Source organism: Clinocottus analis, unplaced genomic scaffold (assembly GCF_023055335.1).
Source record: "Clinocottus analis isolate CAN_PGR_092001 unplaced genomic scaffold, fCliAna1.0.p SCAF_15, whole genome shotgun sequence".
Lineage (NCBI taxonomy): Eukaryota > Metazoa > Chordata > Actinopteri > Perciformes > Cottidae > Clinocottus > Clinocottus analis.
Window position 1 is genome coordinate 1756884 of NW_027175876.1, and position 20121 is coordinate 1777004.

The following is a 20121-nucleotide window of genomic DNA, read 5'->3' on the forward strand; positions in this document are numbered from 1 at the left end:
TTCTGCAGAGGATTGCGGGTCAGATTAGCCAGAAAAGAATGCTGGCTTGCAAACGACAAAATGCGAGCGGATGCATTATTTGTGTCATGTTGCATTTGACATGCTATGTATCAGGCCATGTCGGGCTCTCCTGCATTGCCACTTGTCTGCGTCCTCCAGTCTCAATGGCCAAGATGTGATCACTCACGTTGTCTTTAAGTTGGTCAATTCAGTGCTAAATAAACAGCTGCTGTGCTGTTTGGGCCAGATTGTGTGAGGGTTGCACTGCGCTGTCTCTCACAATATCTCCACCTGTCTCGCCCCCCCCTCCCCCACCCTCCCTCTCTGTCCCCTCGTCCGCCGCCAGACGTCAATCACGAATCGACCTTTATTTGATTAACGCCTCATTACGTGATCCTCGTCACGTCCCCGCTTCGTCGCGCAAGGTCACTGAAGGTGAACTCTCTTCAAAAGAGCGAAGAGCATCTACATTCAGAATCACCGACCGGCCTGCGGGTCCCGCGCTGCAAAGAAACGTGGTCGCAGTCGGATCAAGAGACCTTTTAAAGCTCTGTTTATGAAGAGCTACCTGACATTATCAATCTTTTACCCGCAGTGGCCGTGTGTCCCCTTCGGCTGCAGCGGGGGGACAGCTGATCAAACAGGAGCTGTGAGGGGCCACGGCAACGTTGCTCCCGCGTCCATATCCCCCCTGTGTGTGTGTTTGTGTGTGTGTGTGTGTGTGTGTGTGTGTGTCAGCGTGTGCACTTTGTGTGCCCAATTAGCGTGAAATTCAAGTTGAATGTGGCACCGTGGTTTGATATCTCAACTCAGCAAGCACCCTCAGATGCGATCACAGTGTGCAATAAATAAGATTAGCACAGAGAAACACAGTCGATTCATGATCCTGGTGTGAGCTGGTTATAAAATCCCTGAAGCCATGCAGATTTATCTCTTTCTTTCTCTCTCTCTCTCTCTCTGATGATCCAGCAGTGGACAACTGGAGTGCTCACATGCACGCGTTAAGATGCGGCGGTTCGGAGCACTTCTGTGATGGGTGAGCGAGATAACGTGGCCCCGACGACCTCCCGGGCGGCCTCCCCGTCCTCCATTACCAGAAGCCTGAAGCGATAACAAGATTAGCATAAGCACTTTTAGTAAGTCACAGTGAATGGGAGCCTTAAAGAGGCTTAAACTGTCCCCTCCCCTCCTCCTCCTCCTCCTCCTCCTCTTCCTCTTCACCAGCAGCTGATAGATAGTTGGGAGCTGACTGACACGTTTGCTCGCTGCACTGTTCTCTGAGAGGTCTCAGACGCCGGGCAAATCAATGGGAGATCCATCATTGGGGGGGAGGAGGAGGAGCGTACAGACGGAGCAAATCACTTCTATAAGCGATAGCAGCTATCAGGCAAATGGGCAGAAAATGGTTCCTAATGGTGCCTGGTATGTCTGGTGTAAACTGCAGCCGGCCTCTTTGTCGTCCATCACCCTGGAGCATGTGTAACTGGAAGGTGGGGAGGCGCAATAGAGAGGAGAAGGAAGGACAGGAAAGCATCTGTTCGTTGCGGCATGGGAGAGAGAGAGAGAGAGACGGAGAGAGAGACCGATAATCGGGGTTCAAGTCAAACCAAATCTGGCGTCTGCGATGCTGAGTCACTCAGCGAGAGTCACTCAGTCTGCACCCCTCGCTGTGTGACCTTCACTCATCCGACTCGTTCTACTGGGATTTCAAGAAGAAGAAGAAGAAGCAGCAGCTCGCTCGTTTCCTGTCTCGGCTTTGTCAAGACTCCTGTTGGTAATTGAAGCACATGTTGACTCAAAGGCTGAGATCATAAAAAATGAATGACTCCTTTCCTAAACCCCTTTTGAAATCTGCAGAGTCAGCAGCACTATCTAGAATCAGTTATCGGCTTTAATCGCAACGTTTTCGACGAGACAGAAGCGGTCGTCGCGTAAACAAGTAAGTCTTTAGTTTAGATTTGACCATTTCAATTATCTCCCCCCTTTTGCCCAGACTGCTGTTTTCCCAGAAACAGTAATCACATTCACTATTAATGAGCCGCGATGTTCGTCCTGGACCCATTTACTCTTCTCAATAATGCATACTCTTTGGAATTGCCTGTGCATATTTTACCCTATGCCCCCCCCCTCGAGAGGGATATCAGTGGCGTTTGGGGTTTTTATCTCGCCCCAGGCTCCCTCTCCATGTACTCCCAGGGATAATGCTTGCCAGGGGAACAATGTCTCATGCGTGTCTCCGACTAAGACGGCCTCCTGCTGCGCCGAGATAATGAAACGCGGAGCTGCCGGCGCGGAGAGAGCGAAAGGTGCTAACACACTTGTTGAAGGGCCCCGGCCCTCTTAGATCGAGCCTTCGTCTTCCCCCCCCTCTCTGAAATGTGATTTTAATAGGCTCTTCGGTCGGATGATATAAGGCCCAACGATCTCTTTAAATAAGACAATTGACCACAAATTAGACACATCAGTGCCCCGATGTAATGTGATTGTCATTAAAAAGCGGACGATAGTGCCGTCGGAGGCCATGTTGGTTTAAGTGCTTTCCGTAAAGGGACTCGTCTTGTCGGAGCCTATATGGTGTAACTCACGCAAAGGAATGAAAAGCCCATTAGCGGTGACAGCATGAAATGGATTTAATCAGCAGAACAGTGACGCCGCTATTGAAGGGAGGGAGGAGAGGGGAGGAGGGAGAGAGGAGGGAAAGGAGGGGGGGTAATCAAAACTGCTTCTGACGGTCACTCTGACCCCGGTGGCATTTGAGCAGCATATCGAATCAGCACGGACTGATGAGGGATCGGCCGGTGTGTTTGTTTGCAGAAAGGCGGGTCGGCCATCGCAGAGAGATTGGCAGGTGCAGCTCTCAAGTGGGCCAGTGCTGGAGGGCTGGAGGGGTGGAGGGAGGTTGTTTCTCAGGAGCAGAGGAGTGAGTCAGCATGATGCAAGACATAAGAGAAGAGGGGGGATGAGGGAGGGGGGGCAAGATGGTGTTGAGTGGAGGAAGCCGGCTAGACGAAAAGGCCAGGGAACACATCATCAGGGGTATGGAAAGCGGGCCGGGCTCGTCGTGCGGTTCGGACGTGGCCGCGGGGTCTCGCGCCGCTCTGCTCGTTGCCAGACCTCCGGGCCGAGGCCTCTCACCCGCACTCACCCCGCCGCCGCCACCGCCGCAGCCTCTTTCTCCTTTTCCTCCCTCCTCCTCCTCTCACCCCCTTTGTGAAGGTGCACTGAATACCGAAGAGCCAGAGGCTGCACGGCTGGCTTACAAAGGATGCTCTTTTCTCCGTCTCCTGCACTGCTCGTTCTGTTTCGCTCTCCATTCTCTCTCTCTCTCACTCCCCGTGCCCTCTTCCTCTCGTCTCCCTTCCTCCGTCTCTGAGCTGCCTCGCTTTCTTCTCAGCCACCTCTCGCTCCCTCTCCATTTCTTCCCTCCTCACCCCTCGCCTCGCCGCCTCCTACCCTCGTCGCCGTATTTGTTTCACAAAACCTTCCATCTACTCCTCTCTGCTTCGCCTCCTCTCCTCCTCTCTCCCCCCCTTCCCCTTCTCTCTCCCCAGCAATGCATCTATTATTAACACACACCTCTGGCTCTCGACAAAGACCGAAAACCGAGGTTCGGGCCAAGCTCCTCAGCGTTTCAATCACCCCCTAATGAGCGAGAACTATTGAATAAAAGTGTTTGAATCCTGGCAGTGCGCGTGACAGCGATGAAGGCATGTCTCTCATCGTCTTAACGGGTTTGAGGGTAGAGATGCCGAGAGACTCATGCCAGCGCATGGATATCAAAATCAATCAGGCCGCATCCGACCACCAAAATACACAGTGAATCAGAGCTCGTATTGCAGCAGATAATGCATATCATGTTGGCCCCGCCGTCGGGGAGACATTACTGTAACTGTAGGATTAGTCGTGCACGGGCTCCCACTGTGGAGGTCGTGTTTAACCTCTCATGCAGTGTTTTTTTTCTTCTTCTTCTTCTTCTTCTTCTTCTTCTTCTTCTTCTGCAGCGGCTGCCGTCCGAGGGCTCGGCGCTGTCAGGCTCTGGCTGGGTAGGCGTCCCCGGTGACTAGCATGGCCTCTTTTCATCTCCTGCTTCCCTCCCTCGCTTTGAACAAACACAGGGGCTCGGGGGCAGGAGATCCGTCAGAAGGTCCACCGCTTGCAGCGAGAGAAGGGGAATAATGCTGCTGCAAGACTGCTGAAACCCCCCAAATTCATCACCACTTTTTTTTTTTTGGAGCCGGCTGAGCTGAAGGGATGCATCTATTGTGTTGTTTTTGTTTTTACAAACCTCCTATTCTGATGTGGGAGGTGTTCACAAGGCAAATGAGGAAAGTCTGAGTGTGTCCCTTTTATCACTGGTTTATTTATACTGGTAAACATCAAACAGAAACAACAGCAAAATCAAGAGCTGACGTCCTCCCGTACTTGTGATTATCGTTTCTCTTACACCGACAAGCTCATTTACAACGGTTGTCATCGACACGATTAACGTCAGTGAGTAAAAAAAAAAAAAAGTATGGAAATGGAGCGTCATACGCGCATAATATCGGATGACGCCCCCCCACCTCCCTCTCCACCGCACATTGTCACGCCGTTGATGTTGCTTCAATCGTCGCTCAAATCGGTCGTGACAGGAATCCTATCGGAGTCGAGTCTTTATGTAATTATGTGATAAAAATGCATCGATTCGAACCGGAGGGCGGCATAAGACTCGAGTCGACTTGTGCGACAAAAATACTGCATTGTGCCGTGTCTGGGGGTGTCGGCGTGAGACGATTGGAGCGCTCGCTTCCCACTACATTCTGTTCCAACACCTCTGGGATGTAAAGCAAATTTGTAATCTCCCCAAAGATAATTAAGACATGTCACCGTCTGTCTGCGGCGCCGGAGACAAGGATTTGTGTTTCAAAGTCAACAGAGGCTGCGTCTCTCTCGTCGTTATAATACAGTATGTCGAGGTTACTGTATTCAATACCACGTGAACACTTAAACGTCGTGCCGAGATATACAGCGTCTCACACGACTAAACATTATTGTACATGACGTTTGTTTTATACATCGTTGTGCCTTTTTCGTCAAAGTCCGAGCCAAAGTCATTGTAAAGACGACTTTGATTGGTTATAAGGTATAAAAAAAAAAAAAACACAAATGTGAAACGTTCCCCGTGACCCTGTACGCCAGCCTCGGCCCCCCCGTGTATATATGAGAGAAGCTTACAGGTCCATCGATAGAGAGCGCGAAAGCTCAACACGAGGCATAAAATCTCTGTGTGGTTCCACAACTGGGCCACGAATTCAAAAACCCCGCCTCCGAGAGATCGCGAGGTCATGAACTCCAAATCATAAAGTGCTCTCCAGGAGCCACTCGGACTTGGAGAGCTTGTCCCTGGCCCGCCGGATGTTCGTCGTGCTCTCGGGCTGCGGCAGCTCCACGCTCATCGACAGGCTCCGCTTGGAGCGCAGGCTGGCCCCGGGTTTGGGGTACGCCACGTAGCAGCGCTCTTTGTACGAGTCCGCGTTGAGGGAGTGCCTGCGGTTCGCCCTGGCGGCCCCCGCGGGCACAGTCATGTAATGCTGAGGCCCCTGCTGGGGCCGCGGACCCCTGGGGACGGCAGTCCGCTTGGTGGGCTGTCCCGGGACGGCCAGAGCGACGCCGCCGACACTGACGCCGACGCCGCCGGCCATTTTGACCTCCGACGACGAGTTATTCCGGTTCATGTTTTCCAGCTCGACGTCCGTCTGGGCCTCCGAGGGTTTCGGCGGAGCGTTGGAGCGCTTGGGCCTCGGGGCGCCCGGGGAGGCCGGGTGCCAGCTGTGGCTGACGGCGGAGGTCGACACGGTGCAGTCCGGGACGGAGGTTTTGTTGGCGCCGGCGGCCGCGACGGCCGGCGGTCGCTGCTTGGCGGGCTCCGGGGGCGGCAGGGAGGTCCTGAGGCACTCCTTTTCGTTTTTCTCCGGACGCAGCACCTGCTTGGAGAGGGACTTGGGAATCCCGCAGCCCTGCAGCTGCCCGTCGCTGCTCAGCGAGCGAATGTCCCCCATCTCCAGGGCCTTGACACCGCCGGAGAGAAGCACACGAAAAGCGACGCTCAGTAGACTGGAGTCGATTTTTCAAACAGTGAAATAACAAATGCCAAAACTGACCTTATCTGCATCTCCTTGGTTACACACCCTGTAGCGCACAATGAGGAAGATGATAAAGGCGAGCACCGAGGCCACGATAATCCCCCCAATGATAACCACGATGGTGCCGCCGAGAAACTGCGACTGCATGAAATGGCAGCGCAGGTACTGCGGCTCCGTGGTGAAGTGGATGCAGCCGATCACCCTGGTGGCGGTCAGCGAGGTCACCTGGTCGTCGTAGATGGCGAGCACGCACAGGTCGTACTGCGTGCCGGCCGCCAGGTTGTTCACCAGGATGCTCTTACTCGTCGGGGGTATCATCCTGCCAAAAAAGAAGAAGAAGAAGAAAAATACCTTTGTGGGTTCTGACATAGATTAGGGAGGTTTAAATGAAAAGAGACAGAAGCGAATCAGATTATCCAGCTTGTTGTGTTGACGGCGATGAAATGACGTGACAGTCCGTTATCTCTCAGGAGCCTATTTAAGATCTGTCTTGGCATAATCTTTTGTGACATTTGATTTATTTTTCTCCAGCATCTTTGCCGATAAAAGATTGCTTTTAGTCGCCGGGGATGGAGGAGGCCTTTTTTTTTTTTTTGTTCTCAAGCGACAGGACTGCCGCCTCCTGCATTCGGTCGCCCGCTGCCAAACATCGCATGTGTAGTTGACTTTGAGTTTGTTCGGGAAAAGTCTTTGCGGCGATCCTGTCACATCACAGTGATTAGCACTAAATACAGGAGGGTGGGGGAGAAAAAAGGGCCGAGATGAAAGAATGCTGTGTACACCGCTTTTCTCAGATGGCCGACGTGCGAAAGCCTCGGATGCTTTTTTTGTAAAAAACACTGTGGCGGACTCTTTCATCTCGCTATCAGTCCGCGGCTTAGTGCTGACATTCGTTTTTTTGATTCTGTTGATTAAGCATTATCAAGGTTTTGCACATAGTAAATGATACACTCCGGCAAGGGGGGAGGATTACGAGTCAAAGAATACGGAGTCAGACGCAGTGCATTAGTCTGTCTTCCTCATAGGATTAATAGACACCACAAATAATCATGTCGACACACGATCCAGTTCCTAATAAACACATATTTAGAGGGATTTAACCAATCAAAGCAGACTAAAAAGGTCAACATGATGTAATGATATGATTCCAATCAGCTTAAGTTCATTGGCATCGATTCAGACATGATTTAAGGATTGTTCACCAACATATATCGCCAGTATTTTAAGAAAGTGAAGCTTTGTAGTATCAACCCAGCAGGTCAGGTGGAGCCGTTTACCTGTAAACCAGTGAATCGTCGTAGGTGCCGTTGTATTGGATCTGAAACATGCGTATTCCAGGAATACTCCTCTGGAAGTTAAACTTGACCAGGGCCGAGGTGGACGTGGCCTCGGCGATCACTACTTTCTTCTCCTGGCTCGTCTTGGCGTTCCCCAGAGGCAGCCCTCCCCCGTCTGTGCCCGTCTTGGTCACGGTGGCGATATCTGATGACCCGGGGTCGGGCTCCTGCTCTGCCACTGTGTTGTTGGTGATGTGAGGGAGTTTAGCGATGACCAGATCCACCGTCTGCTGCGCCTCACCTGCCGGGTTGGAGGCCACGCAGGTGAAGGAACCTGGAACACAAACGGAATCGGTTATCGGCCCTCCTGGTATATTTATCGCGAGACACAGATTATTATTGCTATATGAACATATCTAATCATATTTAAGTCAAATTGTTTGGCATTTCGGGAACGTTTTTTGTGTTTTGAGCACACAACAAGACACATATTGGAATTCAGAGGCTTCATATTAAAACTTTTTTTTTGGAAAACCAACTTATTTTTAGGCCCTTTCCTCGAGAATTGCATACCCAAACTAAAAAGGGTGTATCTCTGCAACCACGTGGGCTATTTGAAAAATTTGGGTGTTGGAATAAAAGGCAACACATGTGAGATTTTGTTTCGATGTGTAAATATCTGTTATATATGACATATATACAGACTATATGTTACTGGATAAGCGTAAATGAAGGAAATTCTATTGGTTTCTAAAAGGTTATGGAACTTTTTTGATTTCATTCCAAGAGTGAGTTTATCTTTGTAAATATAAGACAGTCAGCAGTGGTTTAGCATAGCTTAGCTTAGCATAAAGACTGGGGGGACGCAGCCAGCAGTGTAAAAGAAACCTGCTAGCACCTCTAAAGCTCACTAATTAACATGTTATATCTCTTCTATTTATTCCAGACAACAACCTCGGTGTAAAAACAACGAATGTTGGTTTTCTCATCACCACAAGGTTGCTCCCGGGCCATGAAATGGTACAGCTCATTAACCCCAACCCCCCCAGTGAAATCACAAATCGCCATTTTTACACCGGTGTTTTTGTACAGATTAAACAAACATGAGATGTTGTGTTAATTAGTGAGTTTAAGATATGCTGGAAGGTGACTTTTATTGTGTTTGGACAGAGTCAGGCCAGCTGTTTCCCTCTGTTTACAGTCCACTAAGCTAATGGCTGCTGGCTGCACTGTAGCTTCGTACTTAATGGGAGAGACGTGACACCTCTCAGCAAGAAAGCAAATAAGATGGCGACTTTAAACCGTGTGATGATTCAACCTCAGAGAGAGGTGTATATCAGATACCGTGTGTGACGTACCCCTCCGACAGATGGTGTTTTATTTAAAAAAAACAACGTAAGAACTTGTTCCTCTTTGTGGGAAGTGCTAAACCGTTTCTTTGACCGTTAAAGAAGGTAATTTTAGCCGTTAAACGACTTCCGTTTATCTATATTTTTCGCCTTCAAAATAAAAGCACCTCACCTCAAAAACTGCAAACCAAATAAAATGTGCTTAAGGCAGACAAAAACATGTAACAAAAAACAACAAAATTGATTGGCAAACAGTTTCTAACTTTAGAACACATTAAATTACTTACTCCGTGTATCCAATACCAATGTGTTAAGCGGTTTTGCTGTTATTTATTTTCCACAGTAAACATTCAGAATTATTCTTGCTGAATTGGAGGCATTTCTGACACTGTTATAACTCTAAGAAACATATGTTTTAAGTATATCTTATATGACTCTGCCAACAATGTGAGAAAGTCATTTTTTACTCCATCGTGACCTCAATCAGTGTGCGAGCCTCTCTTCCACACTCTAAACTTAATCGCCTGATGTCGACAAACTACTTTCAGTCCTATAGCCTTCTGAGGACACGAGCAAACAACTCATTCTGTTCAGTCAACAACACAAAGCGCAACCCCTCCCCCCCAAGGGGGTGCAAACAGACCAGAGTCCTTGACGGTGCTGATGAGGATGTCCAACGTGCCGTCTGTGTGGACGGCGGCCCTGGAGGAGTTGGACATGAGGCGTCCATCAGGGGCGATCCAGTGGATAATGGGGTCGGGGTCGCCCCTGGCCTTACAGCGCAGCGTCACACTCTGACCCTCCAACGCCCGCAGCTCCTGAAGCAGAGGGGAGGAAAAGGCGGTTAATGGGAGCACTGAAAAACATCTGTTGTGCTGCCACTTTCATTTGAATATTATAATCAATGCCCGTATTGATGGTGTTGTGTTTAAAAACGTTATTCCCTCTAAATATTATCAACAATTGATCATTGTCCAGATATTGAATTACCGTGCATACGAGGGCAAGATAATCAATGTGGCGGTGCGTCGCTGTGAGCGCGATGGAGTTCAAGTAAAACATAATTTCCGATGCAATTATGCAAAAGAAGTCTACAGAATGTAAATGAGATGATATAGCTGTAGTTGTTTGGCAAGGATTTGATCAGATCATTTTTGTTTGGGTGCATGAATCAAGGGCTAAATCACTCTAAGCTTCCATGTGTAATAAGAGCTTCACTGCGGATCCATCGTAAACCTGCAAAGAGCGTTATTGAAATGGCAACTAAAAATCCTGCTAAAAAACGTCTCTTAAAAACTCTCCACAGGCCACAGTTTGATTACATTTTTTAAGTAAGTCCAATATGTTTTACAATATTTCTGTTGGCTGAGAGGCCCAGATGAGTCCCACCAGACTTGTAAGACTCTCGCAAAGCTAATATTTGGTTTGACAGTCGAAGAAAGCATAAAGTGCCACCTCGGATTAACCGAGGCAGAAACCAATGTCTGGCTCAGAGAGTGTAACAGTAAGGGAGGGTTGTGTCTGCACAGCTCAATTTGGGGGTTATACCTGAGAGTGCCTGGTGATGAGAGGAGGCTCACAGAGAAACTCTTCCTCTGACACTGTCCAGAAATAGCGCCCGGCGAGGTGTTGCGGTGACGCACAGGTCTCCAGATCATCCTCCCTCCGCAACCTCCGCAGCCAGAGCAGCTCGCAGTTGCACCTCAGCGGGTTTCCTCCGAAGCTCAGCGCGAACGACATCGGCCCCATCGACCCGGAGGTGGCCAGGACCCCCGCTCTCTGGAAAATTGGGTCGGGGGGAAGCTTCTGGAGCTTGTTGGAGGTCACGTCCAGCCTCTTGAGCTTCTGCAGTCCGGAGAAGGTGCCCTCTGGGATGTAGCTGAGCATGTTGTGGTCCATATTGAGAGTGTGCAGGCTGGGCATCCTCTGAATGGCCACCCACGGCGCACTCTCCAAGTTGTTGTAGGACAAGTCCAGCTCTTCCAGCGCCGTGAGATCGTTGAAGGCGCCGATCTGGATGTGGGTGAGCTGGTTGTTGTTGAGGATGAGGTGGTGCAGCTTGGACATGCCGCTGAAGGTGTCGTTGATGATGCGCGACAGCCGGTTGCTGTCCAGGTGGAGGGCCCGCAGGTTCTCCAGGTCTTTGAAAGCGAGCGGTGCGATAGAGCCAATGGTGTTCCGCGAGAGGGTCAGGTCCACCAGCTTGGTCATGTTGGCGAAGTCTTTGCGCTTGATGTTGGTGACAAAGTTATCCCCGAGGCGCATCTCTACCGTGTGCCTGTCGATGTTCGGGGGAACAAAGAGAAGCCCCTTTTTGTCGCACAGAGTCGCCAGGTTGGGGTTAAGCACCTGGCAGACGCAGCGTTTGGGGCAGACCTGAACTTTGTGGGCCTTTGCAGCCACGCCGACGACCATCAGGTAGACCAGGAGATACTCCATTTGGCTTCCGAGTCAGGTTAATACACCTTCAGCACAGCGGATCAAAAAAAAGAGAAACAGAAGGTTGTGTTATTCATTCAGCAGTCTGGGAACGCAAAAGCATGCAATCTGTGATTGTTATTTGTCTCGTCTTTATCAAACTGTAATTTCTGTGGCTGGTTAATCACACATGCACCGAGAGCGCTCTCTCTCTCTCTCTGTCTCTCTAAAAAAGGGAATTTGGGAAAATTGCCGAACTGCTGTGTAAGGTTAAAGCCTTTCCGCTAGATTTGAAACACAATCATTGCCAGCTCACAGCTGAGATTTTACAGACAGTCCAAATGCTAAGCCTGGAAAGAGAGAGAGCCGACACCTGAACAAACAATCAATCCTTTCGCTATCAGACATGAAACAAATTAGTCACCTGCAGACTTGAGAATGAAACATTAATAAGTAATCGGCAATATTTCTTCTGACAGCTCTCCTTTTTAGCGCCCCTGCTTCCCCCGATCATACTTTTTTTGATATGATAATGCAAGTCCTTTTTATGTTTGTGTGCAGAAGGATGAAAGTCTAGACTGGCAGTCCAAGGCCTCGTCAGAATTTGACTGATATCTCCCAGGATCATATCGCCAATAGGAAGGGATGATTGGGCCCAGTGCCTCGGCGAGGATGTGCTATGCCCTGCTATTGATTTTCCCTCCGCTGCTACTCTTACTTATGACACAGCTGAGATGGGGATAAGGAGAGATCCATTTGATGAATCCGGAGACCTTGTCAGGGATATAGCATGCCATAAAACTAAGACAGGGGAGATCAGACCGGCGGCTCTGTAGGTGCACGACACAATGTACCGGAGCGAGATTGACATTCCCCGCGATTATTCTTAGAACTGAAATTTAGTGTCATTTCGGTGAAACATGCAATAGTCAGCCCTCTGGGTGTCCCATTACACAGCACACAGAAAGGAACACCGATCCAATCAAACATGAGGGGAACAAGGGATCCAATCCCCTACAACTGTGGTAAAAACCCAAAAGGCGAACCTTTAACTACAGAAGAGAATGGCTGATTTATGATTATAGCTTTTTTTTCTTGTGGTCTGCTGGTAATGTCTCCATTGTGTAGACGCCCGGTCCTGGAGAGAGTGTGCGTGAATGTCTTGCATCAGCGAAAGAACAGGCCAACTGAGTACCTCCACGAAGCCTCTGTTGCCATGACATACAACTCACAATGTAATAACCTTGACAGTTGGAGTATGAGGAGACTATCACAGAGTAATGAAAACATGGGTGGGAGTTGCATGTCCCAGGAAAAGGAAGTCTGGTGGCGTCCGCTTAGTTGCGATCGGACAGCTGGGTAAAATTGCAGCCTTGGAAGGGAACAGGCTTTTAAAAGGCCCATAACAGCAAAAAGAGGAATGACATCTATTGGAGGCGGCACACTGATGTGTAACATTCCCATGAATACTGCCGATCGAGCGGCAATGAATCAATGTCTTTCTCGACCCTTTTTTTTAAAAATACGGGACAACTTCACCGAGTCACACGAGCCCAGGTTTTTTTTTATGGATTCTAGTGCGGCGGTGCAGAGATCTGAGCCGCTGAAAAGCGGCCTGTGGAGTCACTATTACATGTTGTCAAGATTCTCCTTTAAAGATGGCAGAGGACTTCAGTGTCAAGCTGAGCTGCAAAGCTATGTGTAGTGGTACCTAAGTGGGAACTACTTTATTTGTATATGTATGTCTGTGGGCAAAGGAGAGCGTGTGAAAGGTGTACGCAAGTGTGTCCCAACCGGCTTCTGCTCTGACTCTCAATGGCACGGCCTCTGGATGTGCAATGAGGCAGAGAGGACCAGCTACTTCCAGACTCGAATGGCGCTGAAGACGTGATATTGATTCACTCTGTGGAGATGGGGCTTCTTTTTTCTTCTTCTTCTTCTGCTGCTGCTGAAAACTCAGTCAATCGTGAAGAGAATGGCTGCAATGGTAATCCCAACAACATTCGTTCCGTGATGACAAAAGGACAGACAGGGGCCCCTCGCTGCCGAGACGGGGCAGGAACTTGTCCGCCGCCGTTTCCCTCATTTGCATTTCATTACGGTTGTTCCCGAGGAGATTTGCATAGCAGGTTTGCATTCATCAGTTACATGAAGAAATAGGTAGATAATCAATCAATGCATTCATCAATCACCCACTTCATCTTTTAAAATGTCACAACCACAGCAAAAAATCATTATCCTCCAGGTTGGGCTTTTCATTATAGTGAGGCGACATGGGAGGGCCACAAATAAACAAGAAAACCGATAATCTACTGATGCATTAACCATAATCTCCTTCCTAGTCAATCAAATGTGCATTCACTACCTCTGAAGCAGGTCTTTTTGGCCTCGGAGGACAAAACAGACTGACAGTTCACACCCACCCACACACACACACACAGGTGGTCTAATAGAGGGAGCTCACTACACAACAACCCCCCAGCAGTGGAGACAGACATTCATGTGCAGCGGCGGCGGCGGCAGTGTACTGTAGCAGAGGATATCTATGCTCTCCCTGGGGCAGCATTCGCCAAGAAAAGCCTTATGCAGCATACTGCATGCCAGTCGTCCAGCGAGGTAATGGAGGGAGGAGGATGGAGGGAAGGATGGAGGGGGGATATGTTTTCAGATGGTCCCACTTATGTTGGAGCTCAAGTGAGAAAGCCTTCTGCAATCCACGCCTGGGCAGGGAATCTGGGAAAAGCAACGCCCCACCCCCTCGGCCAAGGAGGAGGTTAATGAGATGAAGCCCACGCGATGGCACGTGGCGGCGTCTCGGCGGCCTCTCGCCCGCAGTTTACTCTGGGAGGAGCCGCAGATGAGCTGTGTTGTTGGGTCAAGGAGGTAAACTGATGCGGCAACATGACGGTAAAACGGTATCGACAAAGCAGTGAAATGGGTCCTCGGCCTGCTCGCTTTCACGAGGACCAAAGTGGAGCTGCAGCAGCAGCAGCAGCAGCAGCAGCAGCAGCAGCAGCTGGAGAGGATCATACAGCGAGGAGGAGTGAAGCCGGCAGGAATCCTGTTTTTTTTCGTCGGGTACATGCTCGCGCAGCCCCGAGTCCAAACATCCTGACCAAACACGGAGCGTCTACCCAACACATCTGTGTTAGTGAACGAGGGTGTGTGTGTCTCTGTGTGTGTGTGTGTGTGTGACACCCTTTTTTTCCCGGCACTAGTCTGCCAATGTTAGAATGCGATAGCTCCCGGGTGACAGCCTTGATGCCATGGCAACACGGGAAACGTCAGTTTTTGGGTGAGATGTAATCAGCGGATCATTTTCAGATCACCTCATAATACGTCGAACAAAGAGTCCTCGACAGTTGAGGTTCTGTGTTGAAGGCCGGTACCATTTATATGACTGTGTGTGTGTGTGTGTGTGTGTGTGTGTGTGTGGTGATTCTGCACTCAGCTAATTTTGTGTTGGATCCAATGTTTGGGGTGACTGAATCATTACCAGTTTCACAGGCTTGTGCGTAATAAAAACCTAAATTACTTGATGTAGCCCTCTGATGTCGTTGAAATGATGTTTCAGTCTGACAAGCTTGAGTGTGTGTGTGTTTGTGTGTGTGTCTCAGGGGTATAGCATACTAAGCAGACCCAACTGCATCAATAGAAGTGCTGTTCATCAGCATTTACAACTCCCCCCCTTTTGCATTTCCAAATGTTTTCCTTCACACACTCTCACAGGAAATTCAGTGATACCTTGATACGCTGTGGATATCTCATCACCGGAGCATCAGTCCAACAGATAAACAAACAAGTGCAGAAAACACATTTTTTTAGAGGCTGTCTCGTGTTTGCGGCGCGAGGCCAAATTGAAATGCCGATCACTGACTTTTGGATCCCAATTCTTGCACCGCTGTGACGTATCCTGATGCGAAGGGGGGGCTTTATGAACTCGGGATTTTCTTCCGGAAAGAGCAATGCAAAAACCTGTGAACACCACCACTGCATATCAATATGGCCTTCTGGAGTGAATATTCCCCACAGTACGGGCCCTGTACGCCTGTGGACTGTCAAATGGGCCAATTTCAAAGTGTAGAAGAAAATATGAACCTCTCTTTGTGAAAATAATGCCCTGTGGTCCATTGGCTCATTCATGTTAGTGTCTAAATGCGGGGAAATAAGGACAGCCACAATCGCTGTGTCCATTGACTCATTTTCCCTCTTTCAAAGACCCTCAGGATGAGTTTTCTACCACACACAGCATCAAAATGGTTAAATAATGCATAATCTTCCGTCTCCTTGTTGTGTTGTGTAATCAAAAAAAGCAACTCTCCTGTATATAAATATACACAACATGTGGACCAGATGTGTGTGCGCTCAAGTTTGTGTCCAATGACCTCAGGTGGTTTCACATCTTAATGAAAGCCCTCCTTCAGCAGGAACAGCGGCGCATTTTTTTTTGTGGCGAGTAAAAAAAATTAGGGTCAGCGAATGCAGAGCTGGTCTGCAGAAACAGCCTCGGCGCTGAAGGAACCACACACACCACTTCTCAGCGGAAAGGTATAGCAGCACAGAAGCTACACCGCCGAGTGCATTAACATAGCAGCCAGAGCAAATAGGCAGCAAAATGAGGCGTGGGCCTGATTTCTTACTGCTGTTGCCTCGGGCACTCGTGAATATTAAGATATGTGACAACTAACAATATATGAAGACAGTTATACCTCACCCTTTTGGAAAAGATTTTCTTTCACCTGTCTGCATCAGTCACCTGGCAACACGTCCCTCCCACCCCCCTGCCCACACACTCATCCTATTATCAATTTTGTTACTTAGGCTAATTTAGACTTCATCACACCTGGTGTGCACTTTGCATATGAGCAGGGGTTTAACCACAGCACAGAGCAGCAGATCACTGGATCCTCTGTGCTGATGAACGAACACAAAGAGGCATCTCACGTCTGAATTCATGCCTTATAACCTGCACCTCAAAGAAGGGGCTGAATAATGGTCACATTATATACAGGCATGATGCTCAGCTTCACCTGTGGGGAGCGAAAGAAAACACAACCACACACACACACACAGCACAGGATGCAGCCCAAGTGCATAATATATATAGCGTTTTCTGGGCAATTGAGGGGATTTTTTTTTGACCTTGCGGTACAGGTCCTGGGCTGGTGGGTTACAGCCCCCCCCCCCCCCTCCCCAACCCCTCCTGTCACAAGGGAGGATCTGGACCCCCTTCAGATGGAGGTCCTGGGAGAAGTACCTCAAGTCAACACTGCAGCCCTTCAAAGACAGTTCACCCCCAAAAGAGTTCAGACTCCGAGAGCCCCACAATCCACCACCGCCTGTATAAATGATTGAATTTACCTTGCAGATGAAACATCAAGTCAGAGGAGGGTGTGTTGGAGCTTATTTCCTCCCGGGAGGGCTGAGCGCATCCTGACAAGCGGGGCTCGCCTCAAAAAAAAAAAAAAAATGGGACCGATGGTGCCTCCTCTCTCTCTCGCTCTCTCTCTCTCTCTTTCGGAGATGGATTCAGGTGTCCCGAAAACTCGCGTCCGCCTCGGCGCCTATAACATGTGACGGCCTGCGAAACCAGCGATGCCCTTCAAGAAATCCATGACCAGCATGTAAAGGACGACTCCTCTCCGATCCGCTCACACCGGAGATATGTAACTCAGCTCCCCCACTTTCGTGAGAAAAAAAGAAGAAGAAGGAAAAAAAAAAAAAAAAGATGCTGGGAAAACGCAACCCGAAAGGGTCCCGGTGTGGCTGTGAGGCTGCAGCTGTGCGGGGTTTCGCCTCTACTGCGCATCCGCCTTGTATATGTGCACCTCTAGGAGAGAAAACGCCTTTTGTATATATATATTTATATATAAATATATATATATAAAGCGACAAAGCTGTTTAATGTCCACAGCGCTGTGAGTGACTGGTGCCGCGCTGAATCCAGCCAGATGTTCGTATCGCTTTCACGGGCTTTTGCTGGCGACGCAGGGGCTCAGTGCGACTTAATCCAGATTGACTGAAGGGTTGCTGCCATAATATGCGCCCCCTCCTCCTCCTGCTGCCCCCGGACTACTGTCAACCACCGACCCGGCTCCATTTCTGACCAGAGGTGCTGTGCTCGGAATGGTAATCAGCGCGCTCCGAGCTGCACAGAGACCATTTGTGTGCATAGACAGATGCAGTGTGCCTCCCAGCCTATCTCACAGGCAGGCATCATAATTTATTCATGTAGATTGAGCTCCACTGCACGAAAACGCAGATAGGTTTTTTATATTATTCTCTATAGAAATGTTGTACAATATAAATAAGCAGAGTTTTTTTATTTAAATTTCATTCAAACATAATGAAGTAAGTATAGCAATAACCAGAGTAAAGACATACACAAGAGTGTTATTGGAAATCCATCCACCCCTTTATAGGTAAAACCTCATGTGCACAGCAGGAAAACATCTGTAAAGCCAAATATAGTTTAACAGTCCTGCATGTATTACATAGATTATTGGCAAGAATGTGTTGTGTTGGCTGAAACGGAAAGCCCTGGCTCCCTGTGGGTCTTCTTGGCACTCAACCCATCACTATCTGATGCAATGATCTCATGGCCTTTTGTGCGAGTTGGCAAATGAGCCCATATGTGCACAAGTATATTACAGTAAAGCGTGAGCATGAGACTAGGACTTTTATTCCAGAGAAATGACACTGCTCCCGGGGGGACTCCTGGCACTGAGGAGTATATGCTTGTTGTCATCCACAGTCTGAATTACCCTGAGGAGCTCTACTCCAGATCAATAGCTCCATCGGGTTACAACATATCCACTTGAGATCAATAGAAATATTCTAAGTGGTTCATGGTTATCCTGAATTGGAAACGGGTATAGACCTATTAAACCATTACATGCGTGCATGCACACATTTTTTACGTGAGAAAAAGTGTTGGCTATACCTGCACATACAATCTAGTAGAGTTACCGTTTTCACCCAGCCACAATAACAGTGACATACAAGCATTTTGCTGGTGGGAAGTGTTAATGTCAAGGCCCGCATGTGGCCTCCTGTGAGTGTCTCATCCGAGTCATCACGAGCTGACAGTTGGTGATATGAAATGACACTGACATGCCTTGGATTTTTTTTTGCTGCGCTCCTTTTTACTGTGGTGATTCACGTCAGGCTCTCTCGTTCTCTTTCCTCTTTCGTTGCATGTCACCCACGAAGCGCCGGGTAGGTCAGGCTGTCCGCCTGTTCACCTGTCCGGCCCTTTTTTTCCAAGAACAGGCTCAGGGCGTCCCGCGGAGGGTCAGCGATGCTGCGACTCCACAGGGGCTCTGTGATCCCGAGCAGCTCGCGCACATGGGCACTGATGACCTGCGGGGTGCACAGCAGGGTTGAGTCCTTTGATGAAGTGTGTGTTTACACAGTATCTCACCTTCATTTAATAAGGTATAGTCCCACTGAGAGCGAGGGAGTCTTTTGAGGAGAGCTCACACAAGAGCGCGGCATCGTGGGAGGAAAAGGTTACAAGTGTACACTCCCAAAAAACAAACGCATCAAAGGACTTCTGGGGCAAACAATACACAGTAAATATTGACTAAATAGAGCACACAGCCCTTTCAAAGTCTGTCTGTCTCAAGTTATTTCATTATCGGTTTACACTCACCAAAAGAGACAAGTTCTTCTTTTTTTTTTCTCCTGGTTTGACGCTTGTACAGTAAAGCAGAGCTAAGTACATAAACCCGCTTTGAGCTAATTTAGTTCTGACCTCAGGGATGGATAAGAAAAACAGTTGCTTTGACTGTAAACAGAACATGTGATACAGCTGATCCGGGGTGTCTGCTGGCAGATACTCTCGGTTTTAACACTTTAATTGATGTCATACTGTTCAAAGAAATAGTGTTGAAGTGCCAAATGGGATGTAAAGCTGGGTTGGCACAGACTAGACACCAGTTTCCAATGTTTACGGTCCACTTAGAGCTCACTGGAGAGATATTTGAATACAATTGATGCGGAAAATACAAATTATTTCACTTAAAGGTTATTTTTTTCATGTTTTTCTTTGTAAATAACCTTTGATGTGCATGAATAAGCAAATTGAGCAAAAGAAATACTCACAAATTGCTTAGCCCTACAGTGATGTCCACTGGTGAATGTTTGTTTTTTCCACTTGATGAGTTTAGGCTGCTTAAATGATTAATCATGGATACAAAGTTGGATGAATTAAGACAAACTCATAATTCTTTTTCAGCACAAGAGGACAGAAGTACGTTATGTGGACCGAGCAGTAGTTTTCACTGCACTATCATCATCTTGGTGTTACTCAGCCTGTTGAAACTGCCTTGAACATTGTGTGAGCCTTCAGCTTTGATATGTAAACAAGTCTGCCTCCATAACAACATCAATCTTCTCTGGAGGTTAGAATAAAACAAAAAAAGAGTCTCTCCCTCCTCTCCCTCTTCAAAATAATACCTTCATGTCTTTAAAATCTGTGATTCCAAGTTTTGGCAAATAAATGCAATTTACATAAATGAGCTTTCTTCCAGTGACGAAGTTCTCCGTGAAACATGCCTGCGACAAAAACAAAGTATAATGAGGTTAGAGCTTTGAAAACAACAAGAAAACAAGTGGTATCGTGTGAAAGCAGACAGGCACGTGTCCTGTTACGGTTAACGCTAATATATGTGTCTAGCCAGGTGACTGTTAACCTACTTTGTATTGTGGAAAGCCTAAAGACTCGATCCACGTTGCAACGTCTTCACAACTCCACAGAAGGAACTCCATGTTGCCCGAAGGCATGTTGCCATGGAAACTGTTGCCCGCAACTAAGTGTTAATACGTGTTTTTGTCACACATAAAAAAAGCAAGTTTTTTTTTACAGTCACAAATATATATATTACAACTTTACGAGGCGTGTTGTAAAGAAACTAGACAACGTATCTGAGCACTAAACATATATATATATAT

General features: G+C 48.3%; 1 protein-coding gene and 1 long non-coding RNA gene across 2 annotated transcripts; both read right to left on the minus strand.

The window, feature by feature from the left end:
- Nucleotides 1–4346: 4346 nt before the first annotated feature.
- Nucleotides 4347–17272, minus strand: lrfn5b (leucine rich repeat and fibronectin type III domain containing 5b). Its single transcript, XM_068577313.1, has 6 exons — nucleotides 16528–17272; nucleotides 10297–11213; nucleotides 9392–9566; nucleotides 7400–7733; nucleotides 6141–6441; nucleotides 4347–6047 (listed from the first exon to the last, which is right to left on the minus strand). Exons 2-6 carry the CDS (start codon nucleotides 11185–11187, stop codon nucleotides 5337–5339), a joined length of 2412 nt encoding a protein of 803 aa, XP_068433414.1. The 5' UTR covers nucleotides 11188–11213; nucleotides 16528–17272; the 3' UTR covers nucleotides 4347–5336.
- A 1012-nt stretch (nucleotides 17273–18284) lies between these two features.
- Nucleotides 18285–19986, minus strand: LOC137785844 (uncharacterized). The gene is made up of 3 exons (XR_011077536.1): nucleotides 19867–19986; nucleotides 19627–19725; nucleotides 18285–18528 (listed from the first exon to the last, which is right to left on the minus strand). It is a non-coding gene; the product is annotated as an uncharacterized lncRNA (long non-coding RNA).
- Between the last annotated feature and the right edge of the window lie 135 nt (nucleotides 19987–20121).